Raw genomic sequence first — 12,671 nt, forward strand, 5'->3', positions numbered from 1 at the left:
AATAGACTAAGTAATGTTTCTCTGCCTCATACAGAACCTGATACTGATGGAGGCCCTGCTATGCAGACTTCAGAAAATAGTGCTGAGGACAGTCATACTGTTATGGAAAACAAAAATGAAGTTATACAAGAAGAGAGCTTAGAAGTAGACAATATGCCTAATGAAGAACTGGACATTGAATGTGATGTGTGACAAACCTTCCCAGCAAAATTCCTTAGCTGTCTCTTCCGAACCAAAACTGCAGAGACTGATTCGACCCCCACAGAGACTTACATGTAATAGTTTGGGACATAGTACACAGGAACCTGTGACCACAGCTCATCGGAGAGTCTGCGCCCATAATCCCTATGCCTCCTACTCCAGTGGTAGCACCCCGTCCCAAGTTATGCATAAGGCTGATTACCCTTGGTGGAATGTACCTTTTGAATGCAAAAATATTGTTCAGTTGATGGTGCATTAGTGTGTGTAAATATTTTGCTGCTAATTTACCTTTGACTTGGGGGGACCTAAGATTTTCAAGTGGGGGGAGAGTGTAGCTCCCACTGTATTTCACTGTAGAAGTAATAGACTGTAGTTTTCATTACACCACAAGGTGGAGCTCTTTTCAGGAATATAAAAGACAATTTCAAAAATGAAAGAGGAGTCTGAGAGCTAGCTGAAGGAGGGAAGACTGAAACAGGTAGCTGAAGGGAAAAAGGCCTTGACTGGAATTGCTTTTCTAGTGCTTTGGGACAGGGAAGTGAAGTAGCTGTTTCTGTCTGTCTTTTGCTGAAGTCCTGGATGATGGTATTCTGTGGAATCAGGAGAGAAAGTCTGAAACCAGTAGTTCCACGCCTACATATGATTCAAAAAGAAAAGGAGTTCCTTTGGGCTTAGTACAGAGAACCATAGATGATTACCAGAGTTCTGGCAGGTGATTTTTTTACTTTTCTCATCAGAGGAACCATGGTGCCTGGTCACTAGGATATTCTCGACGGAATGGTTAGAGGCTCTGACCATCATTTATATTTTTATAAGATTGTGGATCCCCCCATATGTTTGGTGGATTACAAATAACTGGGATCCATATTAGCTCCAACTTGGGCCCCATCATGCCAGCAGCAAGACTGTAAGTAGTCACTGGCCAGTGAACAGGGTATAATAGAGTATTTCATAGCTGGTCTATTTAGAATTGATCAAGGGGGTTGCGGGTGTTAGTACTGCTCAATGACATTGCATTTTCTCATATTTGTATTTTTGTATTATAAATCTTCATTGTTCAATGACACTGCATTTTGCTCGTGTTAGGACTGCTGCCTTCAAGAATTTTGCTACTAAATGACATTGTATTTTCTCATATCTGTATTGTTGTATTATAACTCTTTTATTGCTTAGTGACATTGCATTTTTCCCATGTTTATATTGCAGCATTATAAAGCTTTACTGCTCATTGATATTGCCTTCTTTGTGCATGTTTGAATGTCAAGACCTTTTTCTGTTGAGTTCTGGGGAAGAGGGTGAATGTATGTTTTCACTGTATGCATATCTCACCTTGCCATATTGCTAACTGGTGCACTGTTGAAATAATTTGTGTTTGTGCTAGTGCCTTTTAAACCAGATGTGTTACCTAGAATAAAATCTGTCATTCTTTCCACCTTGGTGTGTTGGGCATATAGGGGTGTCACCAGAGTCAGGTAAGAAGGAACCCATATCTACTTCAGCTACACCTATGAGTGCGCTACACTAAAGAAAGAGTAAACACGAGTAAACAGCAAGTTCTAAAACTGAACAGTGAAAAGAATTTGAAACTGTAATGGGGGAAACGTGTACATCCCAACCCCCCCCCCCCGTATGTTTATCCGTCCTATAACCATACCTCTAGCCATCTTAGCAAGAAATCTGGACAAAGCCTAAAATAATGGGGAGAGACAAAGGCCAAAAATAAAAACAGATTTTAAATACCCCCTTTATAAACTTAGAAAGTTACTAGAACATCAGGATTTGTGTTAACATGCATTTTTTTCCCAGAAGGATATGAAACATGCATTTTTTCCGGAAGGATATGAAGTTTGAAAGTCAAATATATGTCATTATTTAGTGACTTCGGTCATCAGTGATTTGCCCAATTGCCACAAATTTTCTGAAGAACAGACCAAAAACATGAGACAAAAGTCTGGACTTTTGAGAGGTATGCGGCTATAACACATCTGGCTTGTAGATTTGTTTTGGTGAAATGCACTGTCCTAGTATCAGGTCATTTAAATTTTTTACTTGTTGTGCTGGACCACTTGTTTTAATATTATGGAAATTATTAAAATATGTCAGAAGTGGGATTTGAACCCACGCCTCCATACGGAGACCAGAATACCCACTACAGTGCGGAAGGTGTTACCCTTGAGTCTGGCGCCTTAGACCACTCGGCCATCCTGACATGATATTTCTTTTTGGGAAGATCTTTATTAGTACTTGACTGACTGTTCCGTTTTATTTATTTATTTTTTTGTTTTGTTTTGTTTTTTTCCTGTGTAAATATGTATTACGAAAGATTTCATTAATAACATCGTTTGTACGCGGTAGAAAAATTATAAATTAAATAAAAAAACAGACTTCAGCAGTCCGTAAAATGTCATTAATAAATTAACTCCTTTTTCAATTGACAACATTGTTAATGTAAAATTTTGTGTGTGTATTTTTCCTTTCATTTCCAGCGCCCGCTTATTCTGTTCAGCGCCATAGAGAACTTACAGGTAGTAAAATTAGTCTGGTGAACCTATAACGACTACATTACCCGGTATCCAGTTCGGAAGAGGAAAGAATAACAATGTTTGGATAGAAAAAAACACATTTTTATCAATGAAAGTAAATAACAAGAGATCTCCGTTTAATTATTACAAATGTTCTATATTTTACTGTATTTTTAAAAATATTCACGTTGGGGAAAGAAATGTTTCCGGTTGGAAGGGTAGTTGTAGCCATTTTGTTCCTTTAAATGATTCAAGGGTAAGAAGCAGGAGGTCGATTGAATCAGAAGCAGCGGGGAGTTTCATTTTATAAAATCAAGATGTTTCCGTTGTTCAGGAGTGCTCTGAATTTGACTGGTAATTATTATATATTGCAGGTGTTTATATATGTTTAGCAATAAAATCGACTGTAATATGTGTGGCTGTTAATGATACTTTGATTTATAGTTGTGTGTATTTTATCTCTCTCTGTGTTTGCTTCCTGTTGCAGTTTTCGTTCTGATATTATAGAAATATGTTTTGGGTGTTGTCTTTATTTAACTTCAGACGTAGTCTTTTGATGAGCATAGATTTTAGGTAAGGCTTTTGCTGAAGGCTTGTCTCTTGATGTTAAACATACCAGTGGTATTTTAACTGCTTTCGGAATAGTAAATGTGGAACTGTTTGTCTTTCAGTCATTTCTTGGCACACAAATGTGTAAATTGCAGAAGCCAGTTTATTAGGATTCAGTCCTCCTCGTGTATTATTAAGCCACTGTGTTAGGCGACAGAAACGAGTTTGATCAGGTTACGGATGCATCTTTGCAGATTGGCGTGTAGCCCCATTGGCAAACATCCGCAGTGAGAAGGGGTAACTTTTGTAATTCTTTTGTAGCATCGTAGTGCGTTGTGTTAAAGTTAAAAGTTCCGCAAACAGGAAAATAGTAAACTAGGTTGCCAAGTAGCTGAGTTGGAGGACAGTTTCCTCCCCACCATTCAATGTGTCACAGAAACGGAGCTATTTGTAAGACAAATCCCTCATCTTAGAAACTAAAGGCGGAACAGCCCTGGACCTGGGAAAATCGGTTCATACAACCTACTTAGACCTTGGTAGGCATTTGACATTATCCCTTACTCTGGCATGATTGACAAATTTCCCAGCTAGACATCAATGTTTGTATAGTTAGGTGGGTTATGAAATGTCTGTCTGACAGAACCCATATAGTTAAGCTAGGGGAATCCCTCTCCAGCAGCAGACCTGTTACCAGTGATTGGAATCTATTTCTCCCAAGTACAAGCTAAAATCAAGTAACTGTGGCTGACAGCTGCAAAGTGGGTGCAGTCATAGAATCTCCAAAGGATGTCATTCTTTAAGAAGGTCTTGTGCAAACAAATGATTGGCGCTAAAGTCATGGCCTCAAACGCAATGCAAAAAAAATATATTATCTGTTTCGGCTGGAGCGATGTTCTTGCAAATTACCACATCAGTGGCAATATAGTTTGCACTCAGTGGTGAGAGATCTGGGCAGTCAGGTTGACAAGTTATATGGATCGGCTGAAATCACTGTCCCTCTATTCTGTTTTATACAGACTACTCTGAGGAGGTTTCTGCCTTGCGTATAAGGTGCTTTCTGATACCACTTTATTGAAAATGCTGCATGTCCGCAAGTCAAATGGCACACGGGTTACTTGCTGTAAAGACCTAAACCTGGTACGTGACATCAGTAGAACCTGTTTGTCCCCCAGTCGTTACCACGCCTTTGGAATAGGCTCCCCCATCACATCAAACAGAGCACCTCATTGGCTTTCTTCAAACAGTCTGGACGATTTGGATGGGTAACTGTAAATTCAGCCTGGGGGTTCCACCTGTGTCCCTCTTGGACAGGGGTGGTAGGTGCTGATAATGGTAACAAGGGTAAAATTTGTCTGGGCTTGTAAGGGCCCTCAGGCCATTAGCCTAGTAGTTTCCTGTGATCCTAATGAGTCTGCACTGCTTTCCAGTTGCTGACAATACTGGATGAGCATTCATGCGGTTGAAAAAAAATCCTTCTGTTTAGAAAAATGTCATCTGGTGATGTTGGGTGGGCCCTTGCTACTGTGTATCCGAGGGGGGACTACTGCTGTAAAAACCAAGCCAAAAGATGTTAGGCGAGTTGGTGATTCTGCCTAAACTGCTCATAAATTTTGGTCTGCAATGGACCAGCATCCTAGGAGGAATAAGAGGTTGGTTTTGTGCTTCATTCTATTTGGTTGCAGGTCCAGATGTAATTCTGAGTAGGATAAAAACAATGGCTCTGATCAAAAATCTACCAAAACAGCAGAGGCCACCAAAGCAGACACCCAAACAACCACCACCTCAGAACACAACACCTGCAACGCATAGACCTCACAGTCAGAGTGTCAAACAGTCACAGCCCTTAAGGCCAAACACAATGCCAGACACACTAGTCATTGGTGACTCCATAGTCAGACACACTGACGTCCCGCTCACCAGACTGAGTAAGGAGAAGGTCACAGTAAGCTGTCTGTCGGGCGCTAGAATCCGCCACATAACGCAAGCACTCAGGTCTCTCAACAGCAGGTACAAATATGACTCAGTCATTGTCCACGCTGGTGTAAACGACCTGAGACGCACCTCCTTGGACTACATGAAAAGAGACATTGAGGAGCTCTCTGATTATGTAGCCCAGGCAGGTATGACCCTGACCTTGAGCAGTATCCTACCTTCACCAAGAATGATGCCACAATACAGAGATAAGATGATCAGCTTTAACAATTGGCTTAAACACTGGTGTCATTCAAAGGGGATCCAGTATCTGTCTGCCTGGGATGACATGCTGGACAAGCCACGCTGCTTCAAGGGACGGCTTGCACCTGTCACCCTGGGATTCCGGATATTGGCAAAGGCTCTTGCCACCCCATAGTGCCTTTTTTAGGCAAGGCTCAAATTCTAAACCTACCACCCTAGAACACAAAAAGGAAAAAACTAAGGGTAATGCTGCTCAATGCCAGAAGTCTAAATCTCAAAATGCACGCACTCGAGGCCCTTCTCAGTATGGAGAACATCGATGTCTGTGCTGTGACAGAAACCTGGTTCAAGGCTCCTGAGAGCACCCCAGCTATCAGGTTTTACCTCATATCATGCTCCGCCCCAAAATCCAGACAATACCAAGAAAGGAGGAGGGTATCCATATTCATCAAGGACACCCACACCTCAAGACTGGTGGCAACGCATGATGCATCGGAGACCATCCAGGTGCAATTAACCGTAGGCAAGACTGCTCTGCAAATTGTAGCATGTTACAGGCCACCCTCACAAACTCAGGAACCTCACATGGCCTTCCTGAAAACACTAGAGGGGATAAATGTATCACCAAACACCATCATACTAGGTGACTTCAATTACCCTAATATAGACTGGGAACACTACTCAAGCCCAAACACCCTAGCCCAAAATTTCCTGGAATTCATAAACTCAAATGCCATGGAACAACTAGTCACCATCCCCACAAGAGGAGATAACATACTTGATCTCATCATCACGAACATGGGAGCACAATGTTCAACACCGAAGTATACCCCTCACTGGTGAGATCAGATCACAAACTAATCTCGCTGGAGGTCCTCATCCCACCCCACCTGAAATAAAAAGACCACAGTAAAGAACTTCTCAAAAGCCGACTTCACACTTCTAAAGACTAGTGTGGTCTCCTTTAAGGCCCCGAACCGCGGAAGACAGTACTCAAGCCGCTGAATCACTTACAAATGCCTTCTACCAGCACCTGCAGGACTGCATGGATAAGGCAATCCCAAGCAAAACAAAGACTCTTTGTACCAAAGGCAAGCGTCCAGTCTGGTGGACCCCAGCCATAAACAAACTCTACAACAAAAGGAGGAAGCTACTACAAGATAGAGCAAAATCCTTAAAAGGTAAGACACCCTTGATCACTATAAGTAAAAACTAAGAGCTCTCATAAAATCATCCAAAGCAAATTTCGAGAGAAAAATAGCTAAAGACTCAAAAGACAATCATAAGGCCTTCTTTAGCTATGTTAGAAACCTAGGAGGAAACTCCCAGATATGCTCAGAACTAGTTCAAAATGATGTGAAGATTACTGATCCTACAGACATTGCCAACATACTGGCTGACAGGTTCAGTGCAAACTTCTCCCCCCCCAAAAGGAGAGATATCTATACCAAACGATTGCAGCCCCCAAACATCTCCAGCGCCCAAGTGATAACTGCTCTCTCCAAAGCAAAAACACAGCATCCATGGGACCTGATGGTGTCCCGGCTGTGTGCTCCACGAACTCAATGAGGAATTAAACCCACAGCTAGGACAGCTGTTTAATCAAAGTCTTACCTCTGGATACGCACCCAGGAGTGGCGCACTGCAACTGTGGTCCCACTTCACAAAGGCGGTGCCTCCACCGACCCTGGAAATTACCGCCCATTAGCTTGACAAGCCTTATCTGCAAAGCCATGGAGAGGATTATAATGGACCTCATAAATAAAGACATAGGGAATTTGCAGACTTTGGATCCAACCCAGTTTGGCTTTGTCAAAGGCAGATCATGCCTTTTAAACTTGGTTGACTTTTTGAAACAGTCACCAAAGCCATTGATGAGGGAAAGGCAGTCCATACAGCCTACCTCGATCTGGCTAAGGCCTTCGATACAATACCCCACTCGGGTATCATTGAAAAACTCATCAGCTTAAATGTTAACCCATACATCACAAGATGGGTGGCAAACTGGCTGAGTGACAGAACCCACAGGGTCAGAGTTGCTGGCGCCATGTCAGACTCAAAGCCTGTCACAAGTGGTGTCCCACAGGGCTCAGTCCTGGGCCCACTCTTGTTTGGCATCTACTTTTCCAAGTACAAGCAAACACAGGAGGGTTATGGCTGACAAAGTTTGCAGATGACTGCAAACTGGGCCATAGTAGAAAACACATCTGACACAGATATCCTTCAGAAGGGTCTCACAGAAACGGATAACTGGTGCCAGAGCCACGGCCTAAAGTTAAATGCCAAAATGCATAGTCATACCCTTCGGGAAAAACAAGGTTACCCCTAGCTACCAAATAGGTGGCAATCCACTGAGCACAGAAGAAGTTATCAGGGACCTGGGGACCCAGGTTGATAGTAGTCTGTCATTCGACACCCATGTAGCTAAAGTAGTCAGGAAGACCTTCTACATTGCCCACCTTATCATGAAGGGATTCTCATCTAGATCAAGGGAGGTCATAGTCTCCCTTTACTCATCACTCATCAGACCAATGATTGAGTACAATGCCCCATTCGGAATGTATCTGACCCGACACTTGCAGCAGCTGGAGAGGCCACAAAGTTCCTCACCAAAAGGATAAAGGGTCTCAAAAATCTGTCCTATGCTGCCCGACTGAAAGAACTCCAGCTCTATTCAGTCGCCACCGCTTGCTCAGAGGTGACCTTTGCCTAACATACAAGGCCATGTCAAACCCAGATTTGATGAATATGCTTCACCTCAAAAATCTAGATCCATCAGAGCCACAAGGGCGGGAGACTTAAACCTCGACACGGCTATTAATAGGACGTGCTGGAGGGATAGATTCATCACCCAAAGACTCCCTATGCTGTGGAACAAAATCCCGGTACATGTGAGGCAGAGCACCTCGCTGGCCTTGTTCAAGAGAAATCTTGACCAATGGATGGGAGATCGCAGATATACCCCAGGGATTACCTCAGTGTCACTGCTCGACAGAGGCACAGCAAAATAATGGGTATAGTTCCCCATACTAAAGGGGTGGCGTAAGCCACAAAACGATGGGCTAGGCTTATAAATGCCCTCGGGCAGATAGCCTAGTATGAACCTATGAACCTATGATGGTCTTAGTTCAGTAATTCTGGTATAGTGTTCGCCACCTTATATTTGAAAAAAAAAAATTCAAGAACAACACTGCTGCTGGAGGAAGTCTGTAAACGCTAAAGTTCTTTCACCAGATTTCTTGATTTAAAAAAAATGTTTTTTTTTCCTTCTGAATTACAAGTTTTTAAATGGGATTGTTGCCCCACTTGTACTATTACAGCGTGTGTTTTGATTCTGTTTTTGTTGCATTCTGGTATTTGTCTTAATTGGTTTTGTATCTCTTAAGCAAGTATGTGTAATGGCAGCACTGCATTGTCTGCTGTGGCACTAATTCTAATTGACTGGAATGCTGCATATGATGAGGCTGGTCTGCCTAAAAGGTGAAAATTAATATTTAATACTTTTCCAGTTTCACTTGAGTTTGTGCCACCTGTGAGGTAGTATATTTGAAGTGGAGGGCTGGTGGAAAAGCCCTTATGTTGAGAGTACAAGGTTGGCCGAACCCCATGCAAAGTTAATGGGTTAAACTGTTTTTAATGCCGCCATTTTGAGTTTGCGACATTGTTTGTGGTTCTTAATTCACTGTTTTAAGTAAGACCTATGTATGTTTTGGTGGAAGTTAAAATCTTGTGTGGATGTTTTTGTGTATGCAGGAGGTTGCATAGGAATGGATCCTTTGCAGCTGTGGGCTAAGCAAATGTCCCATGTCAAGGTTCTGTAGGAAATGGTAGTCTGGCAGTTAATATTACAGCTGTGAGCTGTTAACGAGCTACTCCTGGGGTACAGGGTTTCGTTCATTTGTCTACTGTGTGACCTTGAACAAGTCTAACCAGACAGTGTTTTGGAGAAATCATGACTTGAACTAGCATCATTTATCTCCTGGATTGCATGCCTGATAGCTTGCTTAGGAACAGAAAGGTAACGCTTAAGTAGTCTGGGTAGGTCAAGGAAGATGTACTCTTGATTTTAAATTGGTGAGCAAATTGTGGTCTCTCAAGCTGGGTGAAGTAGTTAACTTGGGTACATACCAAAGGAGCCATTGTACTCTGTTATGAGCCTGATGAGGAGAGAGAGACTACCTAGATTTGGAAGAAATACCCCTGATAGGTAATCGTTCATCTTGCCAGAGCAAACAGTGGCTACTTGGTGATCAGCAGTTCATTGCTGACAAAAGTGCCCAGGTCCTCCAGTGGATGAGTGCTTTTAAAGAGGGATGGGTGAATAGATGCCTAATTTTGCCAAAGGAAACACTACCACATTTGGCATTCAGTTTTAGGCCATGGTCAGGCACCACCTATTATTCCCTCCTAAAGTCCATGGTCCAGGCAGCACTTATTCCCTCCTAAGAATTTGCAGGTCAGGTAGTGAACCTGAGATGGAACTGAGTCTGCAGTTATTTGCATACTTGGTCATAGAATATGGGATGGTACAGGAGATTGACTAGGTTCAAGTAGGCAGTGTGAAATGATTATCTCTGGCGTGTTAAAAGATGACCATCCGGTTTGGGAGGCAGAGTCTGCCTTTAACAGACAACTGTATTGGGCTGTAGACTACGTCCTTGTTTAACAAATTAATTGCAGATGAGGCCTAACAGGTCTTTACTTTCCTGGATTAGTAGTGTATTCCACTTGTGGAGTGGGGTGACTTTCCATAGCTTTCTGTTCTTCTGGTACCAATCTAGTCATAGGTGACTTGATAGTGAGGCACACTGATGTCCCACTCGCTAGGTTGAATAAGGAGAAAGTAACATTCAGCTCCCTGTCACGTGCCAGGATCCGCCACATAATGCATGCACTCGGGTCCCTCAACAACAGGTACAAATGACTCTGTCATTGTATATGTGGACCTCCCTGGACTACATGAAAAGAGACTTGGAGGAGATCTCGGATTATGTAGCCCGGGGGGGTACGACCCTAGCCCTAAGCAGCATCCTACAATCACCCAGAATGATACCACAGTACAAGCAGAAAATGATTGATTTCAACAATTGGCTAAGTTTCTGGTGTCATTCTAAGGGGATCCAGTATCTGCCTGGGATGACATGATTGACAGACCTTGATGCTTTGCCATTGATGGCCTGCATCTGTTATAGTCTTCCAGATATAGTGCCTTTTTTTAGGCAGTGTTCTAAAGACCAAATTACCACTGTAACAGCTACAAACAAATGTAATCTGAGGGTCATGCTGCTCAATGCTAGAAGTCTAAATCTCCAAGTGCACTCTTAAGCGCACTCGCTCTTGAAGAGGGCCAATGAGGTGCTCTGCTTGACATGCATGGGCAGTCTTTGGGTTATGAACCTGTCCCTCCAGCATGTTCTGTTGATTGAGGTAGTGAGGTTGAGGTATCTGGAGCGTGTGGTGCAGAGGGATTGGTATTTCTTTAGATATAGTATTTCTATCGGAGCTGTCAGACATGGCTTTGTAAGTCGAGCAGAGGGTGCCTCTTTGTAGGCGATATGAGACTGAGAATAGTTGGGAGTTTTTTTGAGTCTGTCCATGTAGGACAAATGTTTAAGGCCTAGGATCCTCTTGTGAGGTACTTCTGCGGCCTCTCCAGTTGTAGCAGGTGTTTAGTACATGCTAAATGGGGTATTGTACTCTAATTGGCCTAATGAGGGAGGAGTAGAGGGAGACAATGAGCTCTTTCTTCCTGGATGCAAAGTCCTTAGTAATGAGATGTGGCACATAGGACTTTCTGACCACAGTGGAAATGTGGCGATCAAAAGGGAGGTTGCTGTCAACCCATGTTCCTAGATCTTGTATAACTCCTTCTGTGTTCAGTGGACTACCAGCGATGTGGTAATTCATGGGAACCGGGTTTTTCCCAAAGGGGATGACACACATTTTTTTTGGCCTTGAGCTTAAGGCCATGGTTCTGACACCAGTCTTTGGTCTCAGTGAGGCCTTTCTGTAGGATGTCAGCATCACTTGTGGAGTTAATAGTGGCTCCCAACTTGCAGTCGTCTGCACACTTTGTCAGCCAGAGTCACTTTGTGTTGGTCTGGACTTCAGAGAAGTAGATACCAAGCAGGAGAGGACCCATGACCGAACCCTGTGGGACTCCACTCGTGACTTGTTGGCAAGCCGACCTGGAGTCGGCTACTTTCACACTGTTGGTTTTACCTGTGAGCCAGTTTGCAACCCACCTAGTGATTTACGGGTTGATGCCTAGCTTAGTGAGTTTTTCTATGATCCTAAGTGGGGAATGGTATCAAAGGCCTTTGCCTGATCAAGGTAGGCTGTATGAACCACCTTTCCATCATCCACAGCTCTGGTGACTTGACTCAAAGAAGTTGAGCAGGCATGATCTTCCCTTCACAAAAACAAACTGTGGGATCCAGAGTTTGGAGATTCCTTGTATCCTTGTTAATTAGGTCCATGGTAATGCATTCCATAGCTTTGCACATCAGACTCATCAGGCTAATGGGGCGATAGTTCCCAAGGTCTGTAGTCACTCCTCCTTTTGTGGACAGGAATGACTGTAGCAGTGCACCATTCGGTAGGGACAAAGCCTGAGATGAGGCTGTGAACAGGGCACACAAGTGAGGTGCCAGTTCACTCTCTATTTCATGTAGAACAGAGCCAGGGATATTGTCAGGTCCCACAGAAGCTGTATTCTTGGCCTTGGGCAATGCAGGTCCCACAGAAGCTGTATTCTTGGCCTTGGGCAATGCTGTTTTAACCTGTGCAGCAGTAATACTGGGTACCTGGCAATCTACTGATATTGTGACTGGTCCTTGGGGAGGTGGGTGTAAAGTTGTCACAGAATCTGTAGGCCAGTATATTGGCAATATCTGTTGGCTCGTTTGTAGGAGGTACCATTGTGCAGTAGTTCAGAGCAAATCTGGGTATTGCTGTGGAGATCGTTTACATGACTATAGATGGCTTGTGGTTGCCTTTACTGTCTGCTGCAATTCTGTTTTCATTAGAGAATTTGATGAGGGATTTCAACTTTTTGTTGAGGCTGATAAGGGAGTTCTTCCCAGTCTTGGGACTTCACCTTATTCCACTTCAGTTTCCTCCTCCTGTTGTAGAGTTTATGGCAGGGGACCACCAGGTTGGCTTCCTCTTTTTTTTTTTTTTTTGGGAGGGGAGCGTCTTGGTTCTGTTGGGTATGGCAAGATC

General features: G+C 43.3%; 1 protein-coding gene and 1 non-coding gene across 2 annotated transcripts in view; one reads left to right on the top strand and one right to left on the bottom strand.

Annotated features, from left to right (window-relative positions):
• Positions 1–2,298: 2,298 nt before the first annotated feature.
• On the bottom strand, positions 2,299–2,410 carry TRNAL-CAA. The gene is made up of 2 exons: positions 2,373–2,410; positions 2,299–2,344 (listed from the first exon to the last, which is right to left on the bottom strand). It is a non-coding gene; the product is annotated as a tRNA-Leu (tRNA).
• A 533-nt stretch (positions 2,411–2,943) lies between these two features.
• The window catches only part of LOC122790154 (cytochrome c oxidase subunit 7B, mitochondrial), a 48,651-nt gene continuing 38,923 nt past the window's right edge, over positions 2,944–12,671 (top strand). Inside the window, exon 1 of the mRNA XM_044057743.1 lies at positions 2,944–3,077. Within this exon, the coding sequence (XP_043913678.1) occupies positions 3,041–3,077 (37 nt within the window). The 5' untranslated portion in view covers positions 2,944–3,040. The remainder of the gene's footprint in view (positions 3,078–12,671) is intronic.

This window comes from Protopterus annectens, chromosome 15.part0, assembly GCF_019279795.1.
Source record: "Protopterus annectens isolate FY-2018-M chromosome 15.part0, PAN1.0, whole genome shotgun sequence".
Taxonomy (NCBI): domain Eukaryota; kingdom Metazoa; phylum Chordata; order Ceratodontiformes; family Protopteridae; genus Protopterus; species Protopterus annectens.